The sequence below is a fragment of the Pristis pectinata genome, chromosome 3, assembly GCF_009764475.1.
Source record: "Pristis pectinata isolate sPriPec2 chromosome 3, sPriPec2.1.pri, whole genome shotgun sequence".
Taxonomy (NCBI): Eukaryota; Metazoa; Chordata; class Chondrichthyes; order Rhinopristiformes; family Pristidae; genus Pristis; species Pristis pectinata.
In genome coordinates this window covers 74972221-75000176 of record NC_067407.1, presented here as the reverse complement: position 1 = coordinate 75000176, position 27956 = coordinate 74972221, and the positions used below count along the sequence as shown (strand labels likewise).

At 41.4% G+C, this 27956-nt stretch overlaps 1 protein-coding gene across 1 annotated transcript in view; it reads right to left on the bottom strand.

Moving 5' to 3' along the window:
* Positions 1 to 3124: 3124 nt before the first annotated feature.
* LOC127568457 (parkin coregulated gene protein homolog) overlaps positions 3125 to 27956 on the bottom strand; it is a 183264-nt gene continuing 158432 nt past the window's right edge. Inside the window, exon 6 of the mRNA XM_052012216.1 lies at positions 3125 to 3488. Within this exon, the coding sequence (XP_051868176.1) occupies positions 3328 to 3488 (161 nt within the window). The 3' untranslated portion in view covers positions 3125 to 3327. The remainder of the gene's footprint in view (positions 3489 to 27956) is intronic.

Genomic DNA, 27956 nt, shown 5'->3' with positions numbered 1-27956 from the left:
GATAGACAAATGGGGGGCAATGTTGGAGGGAAAGGTTAGATAGATCTTAGAGCAGGATAAAATGTCGGCACAACATTGTGGGCCGAAGGGCATGTACTGTGCTGTAGCGTTCTATGTTCTATTGGAGATAAACCTCCAATGAGCAACCCCTTGTTCTAAAACGGTGCCTCCTTGTTTTAGGTTCTCCCAACGCTCCCCAGTTCTGGATTCCCCTACAGCTGTTAAGCTAGAAAACTGTAGCTCACTAACAGCACCCTTGTGAATTTCCAAAAATTGCTGCATTTCTACATTAATTGTCAATCAAAATTGTCACAGCTGTGACAGTCCCATCCGAATGTCAAGATTAAGACTACTGTAATGCCAAATAACAGCTTGGGAAAAGAACAAATGAAACCTAGGAAACTCATTCTGGTAAATTATATATTATGATAAATTCTGTTGTTTTCCTGCTTTTCTCTTTATTCTCTGTTTTAAATCAACCTTTCTTTCATATTTATTTTTCTTTGTTCCTGATTAGATTCTAATTCACCCTCTGATGTTCAAATCTTTCTCAATCCTTGAATCTCATTAGTTAAGGAGATAAACTGTTGTTTCCAACCCTAAGATCATAGTTACGCTTTTCCCATGCTGCACTCATATTACCTCACACTTCCAGCAATTTGCAGGATAAATGATCTTTTGATCTGAAGGATAATGAACATGCCACTGCAAGATGTTCCATTTTAGCTTAATCTTGGCCAATAAACCTGAACACTATCACCTTTACCAGGGTGTCTAGGAATGGACAACTGATGCCAGTCTTGCCAGAGAAGGCAATATTCCACTCTAAAAGGGAATAATCTATTATAGTTCCATTCCCAAATGTGTTTGTATTTCCACCACTCTGACCAATAAATTTCTACCCAAATTCCATCCAGCAGGCAGTGTATCATTTCCTCCTCCCTAGTTACCAGAAGTTTGGCGAAATAGACTTTTTCCAGTGATACATAAGTAGTAAATGTCAGCTTGTGAGTTCAATGCCATTATATTAGTCCCCTGGTCCTAGTAAAGTCTCAAACTATGCTTTGTGATTTATATACTTACATAAACCCATTGATTGTATACCTCACTTGTTGCTGTTCACAGTATATTCTGTAATCTTGCCGTATTGGAACAAATATCAGTATTTATTTTAATTATCAGAAACATTCTATAATCCTGCTCTAATATAATAGAAAACAAAAAATGATAACACACAGCAGTTTAGCCATATTGCAAAACCATTATAATCGCAATCAAGTAAGCTGCCCAGATTCCAGCCTTAGTGTATTCTCCCAGTTAAGCATCAATTAGTTGACGAGTTTCACATAATATCTTTCATTTTATGTATGCTTTTTCTGTTTGCAATATGTCAGGATTATTTTTCTGTTGGTGTAACAATATGGAGCATCAGGAACTAGTCTCAAACTGTGGATGCTTTATAGTGTTAAAAAAAACTTAAATTTGTATAGCACCTTTGATGACCTTTAGATGTCCCAAAGGACTTTATCTGATGAAGTCCTTTCACAGGATACATACTGTTGTAATGTACAGAACATAGCTGCTAATCTGTGCATAGCAACCCTCCACAAACTGCACTGAAAGATTGGATCCTCTGTGTTAGATGATCACTGAGAGATAAAAGTTGATTTGGGCACTTCTGCTCTTATCTTATTTGAATAAAATGACTGGATCTTTTACTGAACCTGAGGCAGTAGATGGTGTTGCTCACTGTCTAAAATGACAGACATCTGCAGCCCTTCCTCTGTACTCCACGGAACTGGCATCCTACATTACATGCCGGAAGTTGAGAGTGGGACTTAAACACATAACCTTCAGACAGGTAAAAGTGTTACCATTGCCTTCTCCAGTGTGATACTTCCTCAGAAGCAGGCAGATCATCCTTTGATCATTACTCTATAAACCACTTTCCCACTTAAGATGAAGTTTTGAGATGAGAGTAAAGGTTTCTCCAATGACAGGAGATGTGAAGAGAACCTCAAACAGTTTGGAATTAAGATTAAGTGCAAAATGACTGAAGGAAAATGACAAACTGAAAGTCTAAAAAGCAAATTAAAAATAGGAGAACAAATGAAACAGCAGATGCAGGAATCTGAAACAAAAACAGAAATGCTGGAAGAACTCAGCCAGTCAATCAGCAACTGTGGAAAGAGAAACTGGTTAATGTTTTAGATCATACGGCAAGTTAGTGTAGTAACAGGGAAGGTTTGGGTAGGAGTGGGGCAGGGCAATGGATGGAATAAAGGGAATGTCTGTAATATGGTCAAATGATGGACAGCCATTGAATGGATAAGTTCCTTTGTGCATGTGCAGCTCATGTTGTGAAGTCTGGGTAGTGTTGTACAGTCCGGCCTACTGAAACATGCTGAGCAGGCCAGAATATACAAATTAAACAAAAAGAGGGGAGGAAAGACATGTATGAGTGGCCAGATGCGATGCAAACTGAAACAAAGAGCAAGTTATATGAAGCTGAACAATTCATTATTGTGTCTTGCCGACTGCAACATGTCCATACAAAAAATAAGGTGTTGTTCCTCGACCTTACATTGGGCCTTGTTGTAACAGTCCAGGAGATCTTGGGATATCTCAGAGCAGAGAGTTTCAGAGATTATCCAGAGTGTAATCTTTACACAGCATTGGCAAAGGTCAGAATGAAGGAATGATGCATACCACTGAAAATGGAAGAAGGAGGAATGGTGTAGGTTTGGAAGGACAGCTGATCAAAGAAATTTAAGCAACCACATTAAATTTCTTGATTCATAAAATGTTGCGATTTTCACAATCCTACTTTGGATTTTATTAGGAATACAGAAATACTACTGTAGACCTAAGAGGGAGAGAACAGTATTTGCTTTTCTTTTGCGAGGCATCATCTCCATTATATATCAAATATCTTAATGATGGTAAGGACCTAGTTACATTTTAATAAACAAGTCAAAATCATCATTCCTTTGTACAGAACAGCCAATACAAATTTTTAACAGAATTGTACTCACCTAATAATTAGTTCACACTTATAGACTATGACATCACCTCGATCATGAGCTAAACAGAGTAGCAATCATTCAGCTATGTAAGTAAATTGTTTTATTGTTCAGAAAGATTGAGGTCTGAGTCCAGTGGCAGTTTAAATTCACATATGCAATACAGAGGCAGGTATTAAGGAACAATCAAGAAAACAAAAACACAATTATGGTTAATTTTATGGTGTAATTGATGCATTCACTCTTACAAAATTCCCAGTTACATAAATTAATGCAGCATACTTCTTCAACCAGTTTATTTGCTTCAATTATAAATGCATGACTCATAAGTTGGAATCATGTACTTGATATTAATGAAGGCATCTTCTCCTCCATACAGCTCAAAGATCTCCAGAGTCTCTTGAATCAGATCTCCAATATTTTCTCTTTTCTGTTGGCTGTAGTCGATGCCATCTCCTGTATTGACTCGAGTTCAAAAAAAGAACACAAAGAAAACAGTAGCATTAAAATCTGATAGTATTCCAGCTCAAGGCATCCTTTACCTCACCAAAAGGACAACATGCAAGTTTCATAAGTTTATATTCAACTGACTGTTGATCTTTGTGTGGTCGAACCAATTGATACTCAAGACCCGGTAGCACTGAAGAGCTGGCTAATGTTGGGTAGCCCTGGACATGCAACTGTATGTGGCAATAAGATCTGTTGAGAATTAAAGTGCCAGGAAGCTCCTAGATGTTTGGTTGTTTCCTAGGCAACTTCCACATGCAGCATTTCTAATCTTATGTTATCACATAAGGCACACTATCCAGTTCACGTTATCAAGCACACTAGAATTATAAAGGGTTTTAATATGACTATAAAATAATCCATGTAAATGTTCTTATCTAAATGAATAATCAATGTTTTGAGGTTTTCTTTAGATAGATGTCTGGGGTTTCAGTTAGTTCATTGCATAATATTGTTCAAGACCCAAAAGGTATACAAATTTCAAGCTACACCACCAGTTAATATGTGGCATAAATACATTTTGACATGATGTTAATTGATTGTCCATTCTTCACATTAGAGGTCCCATAGTCCAAATATACACAATTAATAAAAGACCTGTTAATTTTAAGGCTTAATTAACTTTAAACATCTCTAAATCATGGACAGAAACTAAAGTGAGTTGAGAAATGCTCACTGGGATCAAAATTAACCCACACTTATTTGGTTCAGTGCAGGACTCAGAGGAAAGACATGTTGTGGCCTCATTATATTTCAAAGTACTTTTAGTGTCAGGGTGCTGTGCATTCCTTTACATCATATCCATGAGGAGTAATTTAATGCAATGCTATCACTGAAGCCATGCATGCCCTTCTCAAATGAGAGATGATCTGAGCTCACAACCAGTGGTGATCCCTCTACAGGTTTTGGGAGCATGCTGTAAGCTATGACTTGTCACAAACAGGAGCAGACACCCTGATTATAATACCTCAGTCAAGAAGATGTGGGGGCAGATAGAGATCCTGTAACTCTCATGGGCTCAGAAGTCCTCAAGACTCATACCTGAGCAGCGGTTGGAGAAAGTCAAATTGAAATCATTGCTGCAAAAGGTTAATGGTGAAAACCTCCTTAGATCTCATTCTCAACAATTGGACCATTGGCTTCACAGTGTTCCATGAAATACACCATTATCACTTATCCATAAATCAAGACGGAAACTAAAATCTAAATGGTCTACTACACTGACACATACTTATCACTGCTTCAACCCTCACACCCACATTTCACAGCTTCCACACATTGTTTAGCCATGGCATGGAATATTACACAACCACAGTGCAAGATGCTCACTAACATGCTTCACATAACACTTTTCTCTCATGCGTAACTAGCAGCTGCACCTTCAGATTGGTGAGGACAGAGTCCAACAACAGATTGCCTTGGAGGGCAGATTGCCATTCATTCTTGGAACACTTGTTATGGAGTCTATGGCTAGCAGTGGTGAAGGAATATTTGAAGGTGCTGTGCACTCACTGAATCTACCTTCTCACACCTTACTCATCCAACAATCCATTCACAATTAAAAGTTACAGATATTGCAAGCACCTATTTCTTACTCACCCATTCCTTTACCATAACAATATCCCTTTGTCATTTCTCTAATCCGAATCCTAACTCTTTCCGAAAGAAAAGAATTTCCACCGGCTCAGACACTGCTTAAAGACAACATGAGAGCAATGAGGAAGGCACCACATTACTCAATCTGACACTGCATTCACTAACTCAGACACTGGAACACTGCATGCTGGACCGGTTAGCTCAGAGGTTGGATCTGCAGTCAGAGCAGCAGGAAGTGCTAGCTCTCCAGTGAAGTCTGACAAGAGTTCTGGTACAGAGGGCTCAGGAGTGGAACAGCTTGAATGACTGAGCACAGTGAGATGCTTGATGTAATGGCAGGCCTGACTGAAAAGACAAGAAATGTAAAGGAGAATGAATAGAGCCCAGTGCCAACTTTGAACATGGTCGTCCTGATGCAGGGTTTCAACCCGACACATTGACAATTCCTTTCCTCCCACAGATGCTGCTTGACCTGCTGAGTTCCTCCAGTATTCTGTTTGTTGCTCCATCTTAGAACATGGATTTGTGCTGTGCTCAGAGCTGATCGTTTTCCACAGGGGTGGGGTGATCAGTTCCAATTCTCTATTTGTGGACCCAACCATCACGTAGTGTCTGATGACTGATATCTCAACTACTGCTGCAGCTGAACCTGCTTTTATCAAAATTCTGGCATTTGATGGTGTCATGGCAATCTATCAATTTCTCTTTCAATAGATTATGATTTCTGCAATCTCAGGTGAGTGGCAGTGGCCCCATCGACAATGAATTGGCTGCCCGCTCTCAGGATGACAGGGGCATGAAAGAATAGTGGTTAAGTTACAGGACCTGGAGTTCTGGATCATTGACCCACAAATAAGAATTCAGTCCCTCCACGTCAGATAGGAATTTAACTCAAATAATCTGAAATTTAAATAAAGGCTGATCTCAGTAACAGTAACTACCTGATTGTCAAAAAAACCATCTGGTTCACTAATGCCCCTCAGGAATCCTTACCTGGTCTGACCTACATGAGGCTGATATCCACCAATATCTTAACGGCCTTCTCAGTTCAGGTGTAATTTGGAATGGACAATAAATACTTGAATATCTAAGTCACTGATGTCCACATCTGGTGAATTAATAAAAAAATTGTGACCCACACTGCCAGTGCCCTTGCTATTACCAGGTAGGCAGCCCAGAGTTACCATAGAACAATACAGCACAATACAGGCCCTTCAGCCCACTCATGCCAAGATGTTCCAATGCTGGGCCTTTTGGGACCAGAGCTGCTTGAAATTGCAAAGCCATCTGGAGCTTCCTCTACTAGAAGTGGGCAGCCTTCTAGAAGTGGAACTGTGGCAGCTAAAGATGTGTAAGGTATGTGGAATGCCAACTGATATTCCTGGAGCAGTACATAACCAGGCAGAGGTACCAGCTTACAATTATATTTGTTGTCTTTATCAACTGTCTAATTATGGCTTGGAATATTGCTTTGGTCTTGCATTGATCAAGCAGGTGCTGATATCGTCACAACAATGGGAAGGAAAAATAGCTAAACCATGCCATGACTTACACAATGAATGCCAAGGCTCTGAGGATTGTAGTAGAGCAGACAGACGCTTTTGCATGACTAGTCTAGTACAGCTGCACAAGACATTGATGCGACCACACATGGAGTATTATGTGCAATTCTGGTCACCATGCTATAGGAAGGTTGTGATTAAGCTAGAGAGCAGAAAAGATTCACAAGCATGTTGTCTGGACTGGAGGGCTTGAGTTGTAAGGAAAGATTGGATAGGCTAGGACATTTTTCCCAGGAGTGAAGGAGGCTGAGGGGTAACCCTTATAGAGGTTTATAAAATAATAGGTAGATAGTCATATTCTTTTACCGAGGGTAGGGGAGTCAAAAACCAGGGGGGGATAGGTTTAAGATGAGAGAAGAAAGATTTAAAGAGGACCTGAGGGGCAAGTTTTTCATACAGCGGGGGGTGGGTATATCGAATGAGCTGCCAGAGGAGGTGGTTGAAAAACATCCCCACAAATAATTATGTCTGAAAAACATTTAGACAAGTTCATGGATGGGAAAGGTGTAGAGGGATTTGGGCAAAATTTGGGCAGAATCTGGGCAAATGGGATTAGTTTAGATAGGCATTTTAGTTGGCATGGATAAGTTGGGCAAAGAGCCTGTTTTCATGCTGCATAACCGTATGAATCAATGAACCTAAACTGCAGTAGGGATTTTTTTGTATTCATTCTTGGAATATGGACATGACTGACAAAGCAAGTAGTTAATCATCATCCCTGATTACCCTTGATTGTTGTGGTGACTCACATTCTTGAATCTATAGTTCTCCTGGTAAAGATGCTCCTGAAACAGTGGCATGAAGTTGGTGAACTTCCTAGAACAGTGATTTAGATTAGCAAGAACAAAGTCAAATTGGTTCATCCTTCAGATTGGTTTGTTCAGTATCTGCTGCAGTCCTGATCTGACAGCTGTGTCCTCCAGGACCTTGCCAGATCCGTCAGCGCTGGTATGACCAAGCCAGTCTTAGCGATGGTCATTTAAGTTCCCCAACCAGAGGACATTCTGTCCCTTTGCTCCTGATCAGTGTTTTTTTCAAGTGTTGCTCAATATGGAGGAGCACTAATTCATCAGCTGAGGGAGGATGGTGGGTGGTAGACAGGAAATTTCCCAGTCCATGTGTGACCTGATGCCCTAGACTTCATAGGGTCTGAAATGGATGTTGATGACTCTAAGGGCTACCCCACTCCCCACCTGTATATCACTGTGCCATCACCTCTGGTCAGTTTGTCCTGCTAGTGGGACAAGAAATACCCAAGGATTATGACAGACAAGTCTGGCACATTGACTATAAGGTATGATTCTGTGAATACAACTATGTGAAGCTTTTGTATGACCAGTTTAGAACCGCTCTCCCAACTTAGACACCAGACTTTGCAAAATCCATTGGGCTAGGTGTGACTTGAACTCAAATTTGGTGCTTAGTTCTATGTCAGCTGGTCTGTCCAGTTTTATTCTTCCTCTGTCTGAACATAGCAGTAATGGTACAACTGAGTGGCTTGTTTGGCCATTAAAGAGGGCATTTACGTGTCAACCAAAGGGAATAGTTCTGATGACACATGAAGGTCGATTCAGGTAAGAGCAATAAATTTCCTCCCTTGAAGGACATTAGTGAATCAGATAGGTTTTTCTGACAAACTGGTAGTTTTTATGGTTATCATTTCTAAGCCTAGTTGATTCTGTTTTTTTTTCAAATTCCTTAATATTAAGTCAAGTACGTTAGGTCACGTAAGCATACCTTAAGCCATACCCTCATGACTTCTGAAACTTAAAAAATGAAAATAAGAAAATGTGTAACTTTCCTCCGCTCGTTAACCAACAAATCTTTTGAAGATCCTAGGGCAAATGGAATGGCGGGTTTTTCCTGCTTATAAACAGCAGATTCTTCTCAGGTGTTTAACATGTGGTCGAAGTTGACTTTGCCCGGAGGCATCAAGTGACATCAATATCTGTTCAGTCTGCATGAGTGATACATGAGTTGCTGCACTGACCAAACTATTGAATGGTGCACAAAAAAGGTTGCCTGTATTTTGCACGTGAAATCAGAAGCAAATTGTCACTTGTGCTAGACAGCCCAATTTTACAGTCAATGACTCTGACGCCTTTTCACTGCTTCACAATGTTTTACTGTTATTCCAATCCAATCCACAGTGCAATTGCTGCTTACTTTACCATTTTGTATGCTGCTGGTAATAGACTATCCTCTATGACACTCATTCATTATTCAATCCACAAAATTGTCAACTCCTTTACTGCTTTTTGCCAGTTCAGCCGTTTTGATCTTATGATCTTTACAACTTCTATTGGTGAAAATTTTGGTGCATAGAATTCTCCCGTTTTACCGAGCTTCAGCTTATTAGCTTATTAGTTTTCAGACATTCAATGATGTTATATATATTTATTCAAACATAATGTGATTTATATTGCTTATATTGGAGCCTGAAATCCATGGGCCTGACATCTGACGTGCCATTGGTGACACTCATTAACTGAATAAAAACTCATTGATTACTTTCATGACACTGTCACTGACAAAGCATATAAAGCTATGCAATTACAAGGTATGTGCTTCAGTTATATACCTGCCAAAGTAGACTAGAAAAAGGTGCCACTCCAGGAAAGGATGCCAAAACACCCATCCCAAAGGTTTTGTTGAAATGCTTAAAATTACATAGATTGTGTGAGTAATTTCATTTGCTTGAGAAATCTATGTCAATGGCTTATCATTTAACATTGTCAATGAAACTGAAGAAAGGTAGAGAGGAATGTCTTTATGCAGGAGGATGCTGGGGTACATAGCCAAAGGAAATAGTTTAGATAGTGACCAACACATTTTGTTGAGGAAAAATGTCTAAGCTAAAAATGTCATGATATATAACTCCTGGGAGAAAATGGATGGGTTCTGGATTGGTGTAGCAGAAAATGACCGTCACAGCAGATGTAATGGTCTCCTTGGCTTTCTTTTGTGGTGTGAATATTTAATATATGGATTGTGGGTTCTTTGCTTATTTTGTCTTCATGATGGAGCATTATTAGGCAAAAGTGAGATGAAGATAAATCTCATTTTTTACCTATTTAGCATTCACATGGGGTTTTCTGAGTTACTCCCATGAAACAAAGGAAAACTTATTAAAGAACATTTGCTCCATTGAGAATTCATCTGCTGATGGCTCTGTAGGCTTGGATCCTCATTCTTTGACCTGTTGGCTCTGTAATGGGATTGAGGACCCTGTGCCTCCACGATGTCAGAGTGACTGTCCTACCAGTTAAACATAAGCTTGCAGTATCCTAAAAGTCATGTGGGAGTGGAAGCAGGTTGCAGTTTTACCTGTTCATAGGTGTTGAGAGTAAGGTAGATGGGAGGGCATGGTCCAGTAAAAAAGGCACATTTTCTTTGCACAAGAATCAATTCTAAAAAAGAACTGGAAAGAAATAAGGGATGGCAGTGCAGGCCAAGGATATGGCCATCCTTAGTATTAAAGTTGTGATAGATTTCAAAGAAAATACTATATTCACCATCAGTCTATTTTAATGATGGTTATTTTCTGTTTCCATTTGTTATAAAGCCTAGCACAAGAAGAAAAGAAACACTTTTGAATAACATATTAAAGAGCATCACTTCAAATAATTTTACAGTAAACATTTATTTGTATTTAATTTCAAGAAAGTAAACTGTCTGTTATTACGTTAACTTATTCTGGCATGCTTTGCTTGAACTCATATTTTTTGTTACTGCTATGGAACATAGTTTTTAACAAGCACAGAAACTATTCTTGACATAAAGATATTTTAATTTATTTAGTGAAAATCATTTGAGATTCAGCTCACATTTTTTCAACATCCAGTGGTTTGCTATTTTGGTTTCCATTTAATATATGAAAAGAGAAAGTTGGACTCTAAGTCCCATCACACTAACATTGTGGACAAGGGCTAAAGCTTAAGGTATGGTCACATCACCTATGTAAGTCAAGAGTACAATGAATGAGGGGCAAAACTCTTGGTGCACAGTAGACCGGATTCAAACTTCAGAAATAGTTATAGGTGTGTGCTAATAGCACTCATTGTGGAAACGATTGCTTGGATTTTAGCTCCAGTGGAAGTTGTGCAGTCAAAGCAGACAGGACAATGTCAGCTCCTTTGCATGGTGTGGTTTGGATACTTTTTATTCTTGGACTTCACTTATAGAGGTTTGTCATCATCTCACCCAGTGCTGTTCCTCCTGGCCCTCAGGGGAACAAAACCAAAAGTACTTAAACGGGTTGACAAACAAAACACTGGAGGAACTCAGCGGGTCAGGTAGCACCTATGGAGGGAAATGGACAGTTGATGTTTTGGGTTGAGACCTTTCCTCAGAAATGGAAAGGAAGAGGGGAGATAGCCAGTATAAGTTGTGGGGGGGGGGGGGGGGGGGAAGCAAGTGGTGGAACAAGACCTGGAAGCTGATAGATGGATCCAAGTGAGGAGATGATAGGCAGGTGAGGAAGGGAGGAGAGTGGGAAAGATGTAATAAGGTGGGAGGTGATAGATCAAAATGACAAAGGGCTGAAGGAGATGGAATCTGATAGGAGAGGATGGTGGACCATGGAATAAAGGGAAGGAGGTGGGGAGGGGAACCAGTGGAAGGAATATGTGTGTGATGAGTAGATGGAGAGGGTGGGGGAGAGGAAAGAAGGGGTGATGGGGGCCAGTGGGACAAGGGAAAAGGGGGTAAAAAAAGGAAGGGACAGAGGGGAGTGGTTACTGGAAGTTAGAGAAATCGATGTTCATGCCGTCAGGTTGGAGACTACCAAGGCAGAATATGAGGTGCTGTTCCTCTAATCTGCGTCTAGCCTCAACTTGGCAGTAGAGGAGGCTGTGCACAGACATAATGGGTTCATTCTTCTGGATCTTATTTGGCTCCCAATCCATTTGCACCTAATTTTACTGTGTATTTGGCACAGGAACTGGACACAACTTACAATTAATGTTGTCACCAGGTCCTAATATATCCATGTTTTTAATATATCTGACACCCCTCTCCTGCCTGCACAACAGGCATCTCAGGAATGCAATGGTCCACACTCTACCTCAAATTCAAACACACATCAGCACCATTCCTACTAGATGGGCAATTTTAACATCAGAGCTTAAGTGTAAAAAAGGTCAGAAAAAGTAGTACTGATAGCTATTACTAATAGTTCCAACCTACTATTTTTCTAGGAAATGAAAATGAATGAGTAATTATAAAAACCATGAGCTCAATTGGAGGTTCCTGGTGCTTTAAGAATAGCGAAGGGAAAAGAGGTTAAGACATACTGTTTGGTAATGTGCAGGAAATTTAAAAGCATGAATAATGTGATGTAATGCATGAGTAAGTTTTTTACCCAGCCACATAAAATGTACAGGTTTCTCCAAGCAATCATACCAGGCAGGTAAGATGATGGCCTACATTGGTCCATTGAACTAGTTAAGGAAACATTGCAAATGTAGTATATGATGGATTCTGGAGTTGGGAGGAGAATATGTGTAAGTGACTAAATAGATTGCAAATGCTCAAGCAATCCTTTGTTTTAATGATGGCTCTATGTTTGTGACGTCTGGGGCTGTAGGTACTGTAAATGGATTCTTCTCGACACGCAGAAGGAAAAAGCTATTTTAATAACATCAAGAATGTTGCTATTGAGGTTAGCAGTAGGAGCTGCATGTCATGCTCCTGAATTCAGTGTTGATTGCAATTTATTGACCTAATCAGAACAGGAAAGGGAAGTGTATTGGCATGTTCATCGAAATAATGATGTGCGTGATACCTCATCCCCTCAGTCCACCTTCTCAAATCTATATACACATCCCCTTCTGTTAATGCCATCTGTCCAGAATACCACCAATAATCACTCTCATCTTTATCTATTGTCAGGACTCTCCTTCAAAGTCATCTTCAACCAGCTCAACATAAGCCATCCAATCCTCAGTCCAATATTCAAAAGTCCCTACTCAAAGGTCAAGACACATTTAAATGGGTCAAAATTATAATGAAAACTTAACAATTTATTAAATAATGCACCCGTGTTCACAGCCTTATGTATATACAAGCCTTTGCTCTTCCTCGTCCTCACTGTTCTATTAAGAGGACATCCTGCCCTGTAATGTTCTTCATTTCAGCTGCATTTGCCATATTACCCTCCAATTCCTGACCAATAACAGTCATGGTGTCCAAAGTGCCTCATCTGCCTTGAAGTCCATCGTAAATAGTGCCTGTGGAATAAAAATATCTTGGTTTGTCTGCCAGCAAACACTTGATGATAACAACTAAGGGGTCCAGAAGTCATCAGTACAAGGTGTTCTTCAACTTGAAACTACATCATGTCTCAAGGTAAAAGAAACAAGTCAACAGGCATCTGAAGGCTGAGGCCACAAAAATGTGTGACATAAAAGATTGATTGTGGGTGTAAAGAGCACAGGAGATCGAGGAACTACTTGATAAGTGTGACATGAATGGATTCTTCCATGTTGTCAATATGATCTTTAGCCCAAACATCCAAGAATCAATTCCACCAAGAGCCAAAAACAAAGGAGAGTTTATCACAAATAGGAAGGTAGTTAGCACTAGTTTGAAGGAGCACTTTGAAGATCTCTAACAGTCAAAATTCTGTTTTTGATGTGAGTGTTCCTAACTCCGTTCCACAACACACTATCCCTCACAACCCCAGTGAAATGCCATCCCAGAAAGAGGTCAAAAAGACCACTTAATAGTTGAAAAGCAACAAGGGCTCTAGGGCAACAAAATTCCTGCTAAGATATGAAGATACAGCAGAAGAGTATTTCTGGTACAAATTCATGAACACAACTCCCACATCTGGGTAGCTCAAGGGTTTTTAGAGACACCATAATAATGACCATCTTCAAGAAACGACACACACCCATTAACAGCAATTACAGAGGAATCTCACTGCTGTCTGCAATGGGAAAAGTCATGGCAAGGATCCTCCTCAACCACCTCCTCTTGACAGTCAGGAAGCTCCTCCTGAGGTTGCACTGTGGATTCTGTTAATCAAGTGCTGCAATGACATGACCTTTACCATGCGATAAATCCACCAACACTGTTGATGGTAGCACCAGCCTACATGGTCTTTATTGGCCTCACAAACTCTATTAACTGAGAAGGTTAAAGAGAATTCTTCTCAAATTTGGCTGTCCTCAGAAATTCATTACTTTTCCACGTCTGCTACATGATGATGTGACTCTGGCCAAGGTACCCACCAGAGACCCAATCTTAGTGCAGATTGGGGTCAAGCAAAGGATGTATCATCTCTTCTCGACCTCCCTCCCTGCAATACCGCTGGAGTGGAATTAGTCTTCAAGACAAATAGAGAAGCATTCAAACTTAGATGAAACGATTCAAAAACTAACATCATCTGATTTGCACACAACACTGTATACATGCACTTTCAGAGACTGAGTTCCAAGTCATTGTTGACTTTTTCACTGAAGCATACAAGAGATGAGCTTCACATTAAACAATCTTGAGTCAAAGGTCCTCCAATTCCCTGTGCCCACTCCACAGCATTGACCCCCGACAATCACATTCACAATGAGACCCTTAAAAACATGATTCAGTTCCAATCTCAGGAGCCAGTCCTCAGCAAAAGTAGACACCAGTGTCACAATTCACCACTGCGCCAGCACAGCCACAGGAGAGCCGAGGATAAGAATGCTCAAGAACCAACAAAGGCCATGTTCTGCTGATCAGCAGTCACCTCCTCCCTCCTGGATGCTGCAGCAACATGGGCAACTTACAGTTGATACTTTAAAACAGTTAAGTATCATCAATTCTGTTTCTGTTTCCTCCAAACCCATTGGTCTGACAGGCAAACCTGTTCACTCTCGGGATAACATCCCCAGCACTGGGAATCTGATCATACTCAACCAGCTCCAGTGGGTGGCCACATCCTCTGCACGCCTGATACCAGATTTCCATAGTAAGCACTGTACTCTGAGCTCAGTTGTGGCAAGAGATTTCCAGGAGGACACAGGAAGCAGTTCAAAGATGTTCTCAAAGCCTCCATGAAATATGTAATGCCTTCAATGATTCATGGGAATCCCTGGCCCATGGCAGCTCAAAATGGTGAAGGAACATCTGGAAGGCACTAAATATCTCGAGCCTTTGATCAAAACAAAGAAAGGCCATGCACAAACAGCAGAAGGAACACACAAGATCCACTACCTGCCTTGTTGAGCACCACCTGTGGAGTTCCTACATAATACTCTTCAACCACTCCTGAACACAGAGAACTGGAGTGGAAGCAAGTCATCCTCAATGCCGAGGACCTGTGGACTGATGTGCGGAAATAACTGTGGTACTTAGCTCTGTTTCTTGGACAACCACTGAACTACTAACCTCCCAACATCCTACCCACTGGCGAATTTGGTCCCTCACCAAGCCACTAGGAAATAAAGTACTTGAACTGGGTGTTGATGGAGACCTTCTCTTCCAGGAGTCAAGATCTATTGGTGCATGTGCATCACTGAATATGGTGGGAGGTCTAAGGAAGAGAATGTGGTCTCTGGCTCACAACTGATGGAGAGTGGTGGGGTTGGTCATAGATTGGTGGTGATGGTGGGAGAATTGAGGGACATGGGTGTTGTTGCTTGGGTTGACAATGGCAGTAGAATACAATTTTAGCCATTTAAGAAAAAATTAAACTGCAAATTATTTAATTAAATTGACATGGATGAACTGCATTAAATCCATGATATAATGATGATCATTTCAAAGTTTTTGATGTTGATTTCATATCATACACATAAAAACTTATCTTTGCTCCATGAAAAATGTTAGAAACATCTTTGGATTTAGACTAAAATAGGCCATAAAATTTTTATTTCATCCTCTGACAAGTTATTCCTTCCAAATTAGATATAGGTCAAGTATTCTTTCAAATAATATGATGGTTACATCTTTTCATTCAATATATTTCTATTTCCCATGGCAAACATCCCTGTAATCTGCTGAGTGAAGTTGTCAATTGTCTTGAAATAATGGCTAAAAGAAATGGTAAAACAAATAGATAAGGATCAGTTTATATTTTGTTCAGATAGTTAATTAATATTAATTATGTTGATTGAAACCAACTCACATCTGTTGTTGCAGCAAATCTACATGAAGGCTTTGGGAAAATTGAAAAATAGGCTTCGAAGTTGACATCATCAGTATATGCAAGTGCTGGTCATATGTCCTCCCCTGCACACCAATGCATGCCAAGTGGTGTGCAGTCCCAGGCTAATAGAACAACTTCCACTGATGGAAATTGCAGCCACAGCTTGACAATAAGTGCCAGGTGTATGTCAGGTTGGGCAATCTAGTCCTACATTATGCTTCTCCTCCAGCCCTGAGACTCTGTGCTCTGTATCTGCTGCAGCTCCAAACCTTGGTGCTCCTCAACATCCTCTAGAGCAGAGGTTTTCAACCTGTGGTCCGCAGACCCCTGGGGGTCCGTGGCGGGTTGCCAGGGGGTCCGCGAGCAAGCCAAGAAAAAAATGGAAAAATGACCTGTTACAAAGACATAGCTTACTTGCTTGCTCCACTTTTCCACTATTCAGAAAATCGTCCATATCTATTCTATCTGTTATAGGTGACAATCCTAGAGACTTAGACGGTGTTTCCTTCTGGTAAGCTGCCACTTAATATTTGATTTGTGTAGTCAGAGTAGTCAGTAGTGTTCACTGCTTACTACTATTCTGTTGTGCACTGTAGCGTTAGAGAGACTGAGTGACATTGTTTGTGTGCCTTAATAATATTGCTTACTTACCATGCATTTACGCCACAGTGACATCACTGTTAAATGAAAAGTGCGCAAGCGTGTAAATTTTAGATTAGTTTTGATAATTTTGTTTATCAGTAATAGTAATTAAACTGTCCAGCGAGTATTGCTGAGTATGGAGAAATTTCTGAAGAGAAAAGCTGACCAGAAACCGGAAGATTCTGATGACGAAGGGGATAAGGGTGACCGAAAGAGAAAACAATGCAAGTACGATCCAGAATACATTTCATATGGCTTCATCGCAGTGGGGAAAAATGCGGACCAGCCTCTCTGTGTTGTGTGTTTGCAAACACTGTCCAACGATGCAATGAAACCAGCGAATTTGAAGCGCCATTTAACAACAGTGCATCCAGATATTGCCAGTAAGCCGAAGGAATATTTTGAGTGGCAAAAGGAGCTGTACTTCAAGCAGAAAGGCAAAATGACAGCTTATACTGCCTGCAGCAGTAGATATGTGTGAAGTTGTACTGGGAAAAGAATCCAGTCAAAAACTGAAAGCCATTCCACTGTCTGATAACACAGTAAGCAGAAGAATTGGCGATAAGGCGCAAGATATACAGAGCTAGCTGATAGCATGTCTTCAGCAAGTCAGATTTGTGATTCAGCTCGATGAAAGTACTGATGTTGCCAGTGCTGCGCAGTTGTTGGTTTATGTTCAATATTGCTGGGAAGGAGAGGCTTTGGAAGACTTTTTGTTTTGCAAGGCGCTCCCAGGGTGTACAACCGGTGAAGAACTTTTCCGTGTGCTTGAGACTTTTTTTGTACAATCGGCATTGGCGTGGACACAGTGTATTCGAGTATGCACGGATGGTGCTGCCGCAATGACAGAACGGAAGTCGGGTCTAGTCGCACGAGTGAAAGAAGTAACTCCACATGTAGCAGAAACCCACTGCATGATTCACTGTGAGGCTTTGGCTGCAAAGGATATGGATGAAAATCTTGCAGATGTGTTTTCCACGTGCATTAAAATCGTTAACTTTATCAAAGCCAGGCCGCTCAGTCAACGTTTGCTTGAAAACATATGCCGTGAAATGAAAGCCGAGCATAAGCATTTGTTGCTACATACAGAAGTCAGATGGCTGTCATGAGGCCACGTTGTGCAGTGTGTATATGAATTGTGAGATGAACTGCTCATTTTTCTAAATAAGCATATCAGATCATTGGCACAGTTCTTGACAGATGAGACGTGGGTTGCCAGATTAGCTTATCTTGCAGATATTTTCAACATTTTGAACAGCTTAAATCTATTATTGCAAGGACCTGGCTCAAATGTTCTGAAAACGCATGACAAAATCAACGCCTTCCAGAAAAAACTCTGTATCTGGAAGGGAGGATGCGAGCAAGGCATCTATTATATGTTTCCGTTGCTGGCTGACTTTCTGACAGTGAACGAGACTAAGACAGAGGCCGTTGCGAGCACCATTTTGAACCATATTCAACAGCTGTCACATTATTTCCATGAGTATTTCGGTGACGATGACACGAGCATGTTTGATTGGATTCGAAATCCATTTGAATGCATGCTTACTGATTTAACTGGACATGAACAAGAAGAATTGGCTGAACTGTCATCTGAGAGGACTTTGCGCTTGCAGTTCAACCGAATGTCACTGTTGTCGTTCTGGATAGCATGTTCCCAGGAGTATCCACTGCTGTCTGGCAAAGCCATCAATGTTCTGTTACCATTTGCAACTACTTACTTGTGCGAAATAGCATTTTCTGCAGTCACTGCCATGAAAACCAAATACAGATCAAGACTGAATATTGAGGATGACATACGCATATGTTTGTCACACATACCACCACATTTGGACAAACTCTGCAGTGCAAAACAGGCACAACCTTCACATTGAACTGAACACTGAAAGACATCACTGCTAATTATCGGTGATTGAAATAGTCACTATTTCAATAGGGCCTATGTGCAGTAATTTAAGTGTTGTATGCCTGAATTATCGATTGTTTGATTTTGTGGGCTTTGGGGGTCCGCCATCTAACAAGGACGTGTTCTGGGGGTCCGCAGCATGAAAAAGGTTGAAAACCACTGCTCTAGAGCACAACACACCATCGCCATTTTAAAAACTCTTGGTGGTGCGTTCTTCCAGGTATTTCCAAGCACCCAAAGTAAATCATTATCGTGCCAAGTCATAAGACATCCAGCTTTCATTTGGCTTTCCCTTTACTGCCTTAATGGTTGAGTTCTCAAGTGCTTCATCATTCATACTTTGAGTGGGTTTACTTTGTCTCTCAGCAGCCCGTGGCAACAATGCTTAAAATTACAGAGATCAGGAAAGATGGACTCTGCAGAGAAAGCCGTCATGACAGCTACCCAGGAATATTGCACACATCTGCTAGAAGATTTTTTTGTCATAGAGTCATACAGCACAAACACAGGCCCTTCAGCCCACCATCTTCATGCTGACCATCAAGTACCCATCTACACTAATCCCATTTACCAGCACTTGGTCTGTAGCCTTCCAAGCCCTGGCAATTCAAGTGTTCATCCAGGCACTTCTAAAATGCTGTGAGAGTCCCTGCCTCCAACACCTGTGCAGCAGCACGTTCCAGCAATCACCCTCTGGTGGAGAAGATTCTTCCTCACATCCCTTCTACCCTTTATCCTCACTTTAAACTGATATCCTCGGGTTTTAGATCTCTCTGTTATTAAGAAAAGTTTCTCAATATTCATCCTACCCATGCCCTCCATTATTTTGTATACCTCTATCAGGTCTCCCCTCAGCCTCCTCCGCTCCAAGAAAACAAACCCAGCCTATCCAATCTCTCCCAATAACTGAAATGTTCCATCCCAGGCAACATCCTGATAAACCTCCTCTACACCCTCTCCAGTGCAATCACATCCTTTCTGTGGTGTGACCATCAGAGCTGCACACCATACTCCAGCTGTGGCCTAACCACAGCTTTATAAAGTTGTCCCATGACCTCCAGGCTCTTGTATTCTATACCCTCACCAATGAAGGCAGCATCCTGCATGCCTCCTTCACCACCTTATCAACCTGTGCTGCCACCTTCAGGGATATGTGGATGTATACAAGAAGGTTCCTCTGTTCCTCAATACTCCCTCAAGCCCTACCATTCATTGTGTATGCCCTGCTCTTCACAGACCTCGCAAAACACATAACCTTGCATTCATTGGAATTCTATCTGGCATGCCCTGCCCAACTTACCAGCTGATCAATATCATTCTGTAACATCAGACTTTCCTCCTCACTAAATTGGTAAATTGGTTTATTATTGTCACATATATGGAGGTACAGTGAAAAACTTTGATTTGCATGCCATCCATACAGATCATTTCATTACAACAGTGCACTGATGTAGTACAAGAGAAAACAATGACAGAATACAGAGTAAAGTGTTACAGTTACAGATAAATTGCAGCGCAGGTAGACAATAAGGTGCAAACGAGGTAGGTTGTGAGGTCAAGAGTCTATCTTATCGTACTAGGGGACCATTCAATAGTCTTATAACAGTGAGTTAGAAGCTGTCCTTGAGCCTGGTGGTACGTGCTTTCAGGATTTTGAATCTTCTGCCCGATGGAAGTGGGGAGAAGAGAGAATGATCCGGGGTGGGGTCTTTGATTATGTTGGCTGCTTTATCAAGTGTAGACAGAGTGCATGGAGGGGAGGCTGGTTTTCGTCAGCTGCTGAACTGTGTCCACAACTCTCTGCAGTTTCTTGCGGTCTCGGGCAGAGCAGTTACCATACCAAGCTGTGGTGCATCGATAAGAATTGTTGAGGGTCAAAGGGGACATGCCAAATTTCTTCATGGTCCTGAGGAAATAGAGGTGCTGGTGAGCTTTCTTGGCTGTGGTGTCTATTTGGTTGGACCAGGTGATGTTCATTCTTAGGAACTTGAAGCTTTCAACCCTCTTGACCTCAGCACCATTAATGTAAACAGGAGCATGTGCATCACCCCCCCTTCCTGAAGTCAATGACCAGCTCTTTTTTGTTGCTGATGATGAGGGAAAGGTTGTTGTCATGACAGCATGTCACTAGGCTCTCTATCTCCTTCCAGTACTCCAACTCATCGTTATTTGAGTTACGGCTCACTATGGTGGTATCATCTGCAAACTTGTAGATGGAGTTAGAGCAGAAGCTAACCACACAGTCATGAATGTATAGGGACTAGAGTAGAGGGCTGAGGACGCAGCCTTGTGGGGCACCAGTGTTGAGGATAATCGTGGTGGAGGTGTTGCTGCCTATCCTTACTAATTGTGGTCTGTTGGTCAAGAAGTCAAGGATCCAGTTGCAAAAGGAGGTGTTGAGTTCCAGGTCTAAGAGTTTGGAGACGAGTTTACTTGGAATTACAGTATTGAAGGCGGAGCTGTAGTCAATAAACAACAGTCTAATGTAAGTGTATTTACTGCCCAGATGTTCCAGAGATGAGTGTAAGGCCAGGGAGATGGTATCCTAAGTGGACCTGTTACGGCAGTAAGTGAATTGCAGTGGGTCGAGGTTGTTTGGGAGGCTGGAGTTATTGCGTGCCATGATCAGCCTCTCAAAGTACTTCCTGATGGTGGATGTCAGAGCCACCAGGCAGTAGTCATTAAGGCATGTTACCTTATTTTTCTTAGGTACTGGGATGATAGTGGTCTTCAGGTGGGAACCTCAGATTGAAGTAGGGAGAGGTTAAAATTGTATGCAAATACCCTGCTAGCTGATCTGCACAGGATCTGAGGACATGGCTAGGGACACCATCTGGGCCAGATGCTTTCCACAGGTTCACTTTCCAGAAGACTGATCTTATGTCTGCAATGGTGACTGAGTTCAGGTGCATTGAACACTTTCAGGGCAGGTGGTGACATTCCATTCCCCTTCTGTTCAAAACATGCATAGAATGTGTTAAGCTCATCAGGAAGGGATGTGCTGTTGTCAGCGATTCTTCCCAACTTCGTTTTGTAGCCTGTTATAGCATATAAGCCATGTCACAACTGGCGGCTGGTTTGGGACTCAGTTTTGGACTGGTATTGACTCTTGGCATCCCTGATAGCTTCACAATTTTCTTGTATAGGTCAGGGTTACCTGATTTGAAAGCTGCAATCCTGGACTTCAGTAGGGAGTGGATCTTCCAGTTCATCTGTGGTTTCTGGTTTAGGAACAGCCAGATTGACCTCTTTGGTACACAGTCCTCTACACATTTGCTGATGAAATCCATGACAGTGGTGACATACTCATCTATGTTGGCTGCTGAGATTATGGATCAGTCTACCGACTCAAAGCAGACTCGAAGTTAATTTATTTCCTCAGACCAGCACTGTACAACTTTCAGTACCAGATCCTCACATTTCAGTTTCTGTTTGTACACAAGGAAAAGGAGCACAGCCTGGTGGTCTGATTTACCGAAGTGTGGGTGGGGTGTGGCTCAGTAGGTGTCTTTGATGGTTGTGTAGCAATAGTCAAGGGTGTTTGGGCCCCTGGTGGGACAAGAGATGTGCTGGTAGTATTTTGGTAACACACTCATGAAGATGGCCTGGTTGAAGTCACCAGCTATGATGAAGAGGGCCCCAGGGTATCCTGTTTCAAGGCTGTTGATCACTATCAACAACACTACCAATTTTCATGTCATTTACAAACTTACTAATCATACATACCTCATTTAAATACAAATTGTTAAGCTTTTTGACAAATAGTAAGGGTCCCAGCACCAATCCCTCCGGTACACCACTGGTCGTAGCTTCCAATTACACAAACAACCCTCCACCATCACCCTCTGTCTCCTATTATCCTGCCAACTTTGGACTGAATTTTCCAACATGCCTTGGATCCCATGGCTTTTAAAAAATGCCTTCCATATGGTCAAAGGCCTCACTTTAGTTCACGTGGACTACATCAACTATATTGTCCTCATCAATATATTTTGTTACCTCTTCAAAAAACTCATCAAGTTAGTCAGACAAAACCTTGCTGACTATTCTTCATCAACTCCTGCCTTTCCAAGTGTAGATTAATCATGTCTCACAGAATTTGTTCCAATAACTCCCCCATCACTGACAATGGAATCACTGACCTGTAATTACCCGTTTTAACCTCACTGCCCTTCTTGAATAAAGTACCACATTTGCTGTCCTCCAGTCATCTGACACCTCACCTGAAAACAGCGAAGATTTAAAAATATGTGCCAGGGGTCCAGGAATCTCCTCCCTTGTCTCCCACAGTAGTCTGGGATACACCTCATCAGGTCCTGGGGATTTATCCACTTTTATGCCCACTAAGACATCTCATACATCCTCCTTTTTAACGTTAACATGTTCTAGGTTGTCCCCATCCCCGTTCCCGTCCCTGAAATGCAATGATAATGTATTTCTCTCTTGTGAATGCAGATGAGAAATATTCACTTAAGACTTCACCAACATCCTCTGGCTCCAAGCATAATTGCCCCTTATCCCTAATGGGCCTTACTCTTTCCCTGGTTACCTCCTTGCTCTTGAGTACATGGGATTTTCCTTAATCTTGTCTGCCAATGATATTTTGTGGCCCTCTTTGCCCTTCTAATTTCTTTTGTAAGTACTTTTGTGTTTGGAAATGGGCAGCCCATTGATGTAAAGGATGTCTCTTGGCTGATGAACAATTCTGAATGATCATGGGGGTGTCTTAATTGTTACATGCATGCAGTTAATAGCACATCGCAACTGTGGTAATCCAGAATTGCAAATCTGAACAGCCATTCATCCTGACTGGGTTTATTAGAGACAAATTTAACTTTAATAACTAATCTAGCAAACAAACCACCTGTCTTATGCAGTTATGGGGAGGCAGCTATGTGACGCTACCAGGGCTCATCTGAGATGATCAGCTGGAATTTGCCATCCTTTTCTGGTTTGGTCTAGTCAAGGGAAACTGGGGATGGGTATTAAACGCTGGCCTTGCCAGCCATACCCAAATCCTGAAAAAAATGAATCAATTGAAAAAGTTATGTCCCTAACATATTCAGATTGCTGAGTCATCTATCCTGAGGGAATTACTTACACTTGGACTAATGTGCTAAAGTGAATCACAATTTGGGTTGAAGCTGACTTTCCAGCAGACTGAATTCTCCCAGAAAACACTCTCAAATCCATGCGCTCTTGCTAACTGAAATTCAACCTTCTTGCTTTTACGCTGCCTACGTAGGTTTAAGTCAATCATTGCCAAAATATATATTTGACATGCCCAGAATTCAGACCAACTGTAACTCCATTCAAAGGGGAATCACAGAGAATGTTATATGGTGTCAGCTGTTATGCATATTTTGAAGTGCAATGTGACAGAGTTTTATTGGGGCTATCCTCAAGGTATATTCTGCTCATGAAAAGAATGCTCTACAGAATGCTAATGTGTGAAAATTCCAGGCTAAATCTGGAGCATGTAACATCAATTTTTTAATGTACAAACTGAACATAAAAGCTGTTTTGCACTTGTTTAACATGATAGTGTCCATTTCTAGTTGAAGTCCTACCCACTGGGAAATTGGACTGGGGACAATTCACCTTAGCACAACAAATCTTTTTACAGTGTCATTTGGTGTTTGTTTCTACCATACCAAATAGAAATTTAAACAAGAACATGCAACCTACGACATCTGTATTTAACTCCCAGTTAAACAAGGAGCAGATCCTGCTGTAAGTCAGGAAGGAGATGTGAATACAAAGGCCTCCAGTGGGAGACCCATTGCGTTGCTGTCGCCTGTGCGTGCTTGAGCCTTCAATGCTATGTTTATTTGTTATATAACTGCAGGGTCCCACAGTACTAATTGTGGATTTTCCAAACCATTCACAGCACAGATATGTTGTAGTCAAATAAGGAGCCCATCTTGCAGTGACATGTGACTACTTGAGGCGCCGGACTAAAAAAAACGGGAGCAGGAGTTGGCCAATTGGCTCCTCAAGCCTGTACTGCCATTCAATAAGATCATAGCTGATCCAATCTTAGCCTCAGCATCACTCTCCCACTTCCTATCCATGACCCTCTACCCTTTGTAGTTCAAATGTCTGTCAATCTCTGCCTTGAATATATTCAATGACTCTCCTTCCACAGAATTCCAGGCAGTCACAATCCCCCAGGAGAAGAAACTTCTCCTCCTATCCATCTTAAAAGGATGATCCTTCATTCTTAAACTACGCTCCCTAGTTTGAGATACCCTGTTAGGTGATACATACTCTCAACATCCACCTTGTCAATCCCTCTCAGAATCTAATGCTTTCAATAAGATCACCTCTCATTCTTCAAAACTCCAATGATCATAGCTTAACCTGCTTAACTTTCCTAATATGTAAAATCCTTCATCGCAGGAATGAACCGTGAACCTTCTCTGCACTGTCTCCAGTGCATGTATATCCTTCCTATAAGATGGTGATCAAAACTGTGTGCAGTACTCACCAGCACCCTGCATAATTGTGTCAAAGTGTTCCTACTTTTATACTCCACATCCTTTGCAATAGAGTTCCACTGGTCTTCCTAATTACCTGCTGTACCTGTATGTCATCCCTTTGTATTTTACGTACTGGGACCACCAGATCCCTTTGTATTGCAACATTTTGTAGTCTCACTCTATTTAAATAAAAATTTGTTTTTCACCCTTTCTTCCACAGTGGATATCTTCAGATTTTCCCATATTCTACTCCTTGTGCTAACACCTTGCCTACTCACTTAAGACAAGAGATTTATTTATTAGTCACATGTACATCAAAACACACAGTGAAATGCATCTTTTGCGTAGACTGTTCTGGGGCCAGCCCACAAATGTCGTCACGCTTCCAGTGCCAGCATAGCATGCCCACAACTTCCTAACCCATACGTCTTTGGAATGTGGGAGGAAACTGGAGCACATGGGGAGAATGTATAAGGCTAGTTATATCGCTTTTCGGCTCATTATGTCTTCCTCAACTTGTTAACTCACTTATCTTTGCAACATCAGTATATTTGCCCATTCATTGGTCTCACCAATACTCCACATCATTGGCCGAGATGATGGGTGACATGTCTAACAGTACATTGCTCCCTCAACACTACAATGAAGTACCCAGTCTAGTTCAGGTAATGGAGTGAGGGTCAGGGGCAGGAGTACTACCAAGTGTCATGGCTGATACAGTAAATGTCAACAGCTAGTGATATACCTTAACACTCTTCAAAGGATTGCGCAGCATTGGAAGCATGCAGAAGCCCAGCATAAACAGCGAAAGGGACATACCACCTCACAAACTACACACCCATCATCTCATCAAGCTTCCCCTGTTCTATGTAATAGAATCTGCGAATCCCACATCAGCCACTTCATATTCCACTGAACTAGAATGGAAGCAAGCCACTGAAGAAGCAGAAGATGATGATGATAATATGTGGGATTGAGAATATTGTCCTTTGGTCCATGATTGCATAATCTATTTACGTTGAAGCCCCCGACACAATATCCATGCTATAAATTCTTCTTCGGTCCTCAAATAACACCAAAAAAATTGCAACACCACAGAATACAGCTAATAAGCTTAACTCAATATTTAAAGAGATATCCAAGGCCACTTTTTATTGCTGATCCATAATTGCCCTTGAGAAAGTGGAATGAGCCATCATCCTGATCCACTGCAATGATTCTGATGAAGATAGGGTTGCTGGATAAAGAGTTTTAAGGAATGACAATATATTTCCAACTCAGGATATTATGTGACTTGGAAGGGAATTTGCAGGAGTTAGAGCTCCCATGTGCCCACTATTCTTGACACTCTAGATGGTAGAAGTCACAGGTTTAAGAGGTGCAGACCTTTGATTAGATGGTATCCACAGCAGCCATGGTGCATCAGTGATGGAGAAAGTAAATACAGTATTTAAGGTGGGAATGGAGTGCCAAAAAGCAGGTTGCTTCAAGCTGCACTCGCTCAGATAAATAGAATTTATTGCATCACCCTACTGATTCACATTTTGTATTTTTTTTGGAGAGGCTCTGGGAAGCCAGATTGTAAGCCTCTTGCCACAATATTCCCAGGTTGTGAATCGCTACTGTATCTCTCGTAGTAATTGGAAAAGCTCAGATCAGCTTCTGGCCTACAGTGGTCTTAGAATGTTGATGGTGAGGATTTCACAACTGTAATGCCATTGAATGTAGGTTCATTCTTCTGTTTGAGATGTTTGCTGTCTCGCACTTGAATGGTTTGCAATTTCCATTTGCCAAGGGATAGAAGACTATGGACCAAATGTGAGTAAATGAGACTACTATAGATAATGCAATGGTCAGCATGCACATGGTGGGCCAAGGAGCCTGTTTCTGTGGAGACACAAGACACTGCAGATGCTGGAATCTGAAGCAACACACAAAATGCTGGATGAACTATGGAAATGGACAGCCAACGTTTCGGGTTGAGACCCTTCATCTGGATGGTCCATTGACTGTCTATTCCCCCCATTGATGCTGCCTGACCTGCTGAGTTCCTCCAGCATTTTGTGCGTTGAGCCTGTGCCTGTGCCGTTTGTCTCTATGGAATGTTTGTTTCAATCTATAGCCTATACCTTTCAGAGTCAGAAGCACAGAATGGTTATAGTAAGGAAAAGAAGCCATTCAGCCTGTCAAGTTCAGACTGGCTTTATGTAAGAGCAATCCACGGAGTCTCACTTCCCTATCCTCTCCCCATAGTTCTTCAAATTATGAACAAGCATACAACAAGCAGATCAAGAACAGAGTGGGCTTCTTGGACCATGAGGCTGCTCTACTGATCAGTGAGATTGTGGCTGATTGTAACCTTAATTTCATGTTCCTGCCTTCTACCTGTAACCTTTCACCTCATTGCCTCTCAACAATCTATCTAATTCTGTCTTAAACTACAAAAGAGTTATCTTCCACTACTTTTGAGGAAGAGTTCCATAGACAGTGAGCCTCTGACACACAAAAAAATGTGCATCATCTTTGTTTTAAATGGGTGACCACTTATTTTTAAACCATGACTCCCTAGCTCTACCATACACCATGTTAAGACCCCTCAGAATGGCAGAGTGGCGCATGGGGAACACAGCAGCACAGCCGTTCGTGCTGCTGACATACAGGTCCAATGACCTGAATTCAATCCTAAACTTGAGTGCCATCTGTGTGGTATTTGCGTTAGCATTCTTCCTTAAATAAAGAGACCAATATTAGACACAGTACCCCAATGCAGTCTCATCAATGCTCCATATTATTAAAGTATAAACTCGCTACTTCTGTATTCAGTCCCCAGTAATAAATAGTGACATTCTTAACAATAAAATTATTTCCTTTCATAATGGATGAACACAGTCCAGATCTTCCTGCAAACAGGTACAAACCTTATTCCTTTTCCGAAGTTACGAATTGATTTAAACACTTTAACATAAGAACACAAGAACTAAGAGCAGGAGTAGGCCACATGGCTCTTCAAGTCTGCTCCGCCATTCAATGAGATCATAGCTGAACTTGTTTTGGCTTCATTTCCACTTTCCTACTTGTTCCCCTTAACTCTTGACCAGGGGTGAA